The sequence below is a fragment of the Condylura cristata genome, unplaced genomic scaffold, assembly GCF_000260355.1.
Source record: "Condylura cristata isolate star-nosed mole 26May11 unplaced genomic scaffold, ConCri1.0 scaffold00034, whole genome shotgun sequence".
NCBI classification, from domain to species: Eukaryota; Metazoa; Chordata; class Mammalia; order Eulipotyphla; family Talpidae; genus Condylura; species Condylura cristata.
In genome coordinates this window covers 3,034,604-3,035,913 of record NW_004567135.1, presented here as the reverse complement: position 1 = coordinate 3,035,913, position 1,310 = coordinate 3,034,604, and the positions used below count along the sequence as shown (strand labels likewise).

Here is a 1,310-nt window from a genome sequence, read left to right as displayed (position 1 = left end):
TTCTCAGTGCTGTGCTTTAACCCGCTGCGCCACCAGGGAGGGCCTATATACATATTTTTTATGATTTATTTTTTTATGCATACAAGAACTGGGTATAGGCCAGAGGTGCAGGGTGTCAGAGGATTCACCAGAGACAGAATGGGGCGCAGAACAAACAGGTGGAGTGAAATACACTGCTGAGGGGAGCAGCGTGGGGAGACAAAAGAGGTCTGCTGGGCCCTGTGGGTCCCTCCCTGGCGGGGAATCAAACTGCAGGGGCTTTGATAGCTTGACAGCTGAAACTCAACCCCTTGCGCCGTGTGTGTTATATTTTCAACTAAGTGCAAGCGTAAGACTTTCCACTCCCCCCAGGCCCATGTTTGCACACCACACTACCAGAGGAAAACTGGCGTCATGGTATTAGGACGCAGAGAAGAGGGCTGAAGCGGGGAGTTCCTATATGCTAAGAACTTCTACAGCAGAAACAATATTCAGGGGTTTGGAGCCCGCAAGCGGAACACAGGATGTATAAGCCCGCTGGCCCTTCCATGAGAGCCCAAGCATAACACTTTGGGTCATGATTTCTCAACTTCTTTATTAATGTTTTGTTAATCCCTATTAAACCAAGATCCTTCTTAACGACTTGACTTTTTATTCAAAATCAGAGTGAGCTACTTTACTTGGGAAGAATAGTAAGTTACCTCCACCACTGACTGGCTGCCATCTGGATTGATCCGGAAAGACCCCATCTGGATGGTCTTCTTGGGATCCACCTGGGCAATTTCCCACTCCAGTTCGTCCACCAGAGCCCTGCAAGCTGGTGCATGAGAGAAAAGTGGGGGAGGGTGAGAAAGGAATCGCCCCCGGGACAGCCATTCTGATTCTCGCGGCCGGGGTCTCCCGGGCGGCCTCCTCCGCCCTTCTTCCCCATCTCTCTGTGCCTTTACCTCCACAGTGCAGATCCTGGCTCCTCCGCGCCCAGGCCGTCCCCAGCAGAGCCCCCAGAAGCAGGGCCAGCCAACCCCGGCCTTTCATCTTTAGTGCGACAGGCTGCTCCGCCTGGGGTGGACGGGAACAGAGCGTGGGTGCTCCCTGCCCCCTCCCGTGCCCGGGCCCCCCTGCGCGTCCCACCCGATCCTGCAAAGGCTTCAGAGCGGCTCGGTCTGCTTTCCAGACGCGGCCGGCCACAAAGGGGCTCCCGGCCCAGAGCCAGGGGACTCGCATTTCCCCGGGCGAAGAGCGGCGGGCGAGCTCGGGGCTGCGGGCCCAGCCCCGGGCTACGTGGCCAGAGGGGGCCTCGGGGCTGGCACGTCACCCCGGCGGTGCCGCGG

The 1,310-nt window shown here is 57.4% G+C and overlaps 1 protein-coding gene and 1 long non-coding RNA gene across 2 annotated transcripts in view; one reads left to right on the top strand and one right to left on the bottom strand.

The window, feature by feature from the left end:
• LOC105854319 overlaps window positions 1-627 on the top strand; it is an 8,069-nt gene extending 7,442 nt beyond the window's left edge. The window contains exon 4 of the long non-coding RNA XR_001146010.1: window positions 352-627. This is a non-coding gene — a long non-coding RNA (uncharacterized LOC105854319). The remainder of the gene's footprint in view (window positions 1-351) is intronic.
• Window positions 1-1,242, bottom strand: part of CNPY2 (canopy FGF signaling regulator 2) — a 2,908-nt gene extending 1,666 nt beyond the window's left edge. The window contains exons 1-2 of the mRNA XM_004692629.2: window positions 927-1,242; window positions 681-796 (exon numbers count right to left, since the gene is read on the bottom strand). Coding sequence (XP_004692686.2) covers window positions 681-796; window positions 927-1,203 — 393 coding nt within the window. The 5' untranslated portion in view covers window positions 1,204-1,242. The remainder of the gene's footprint in view (window positions 1-680; window positions 797-926) is intronic.
• Between the last annotated feature and the right edge of the window lie 68 nt (window positions 1,243-1,310).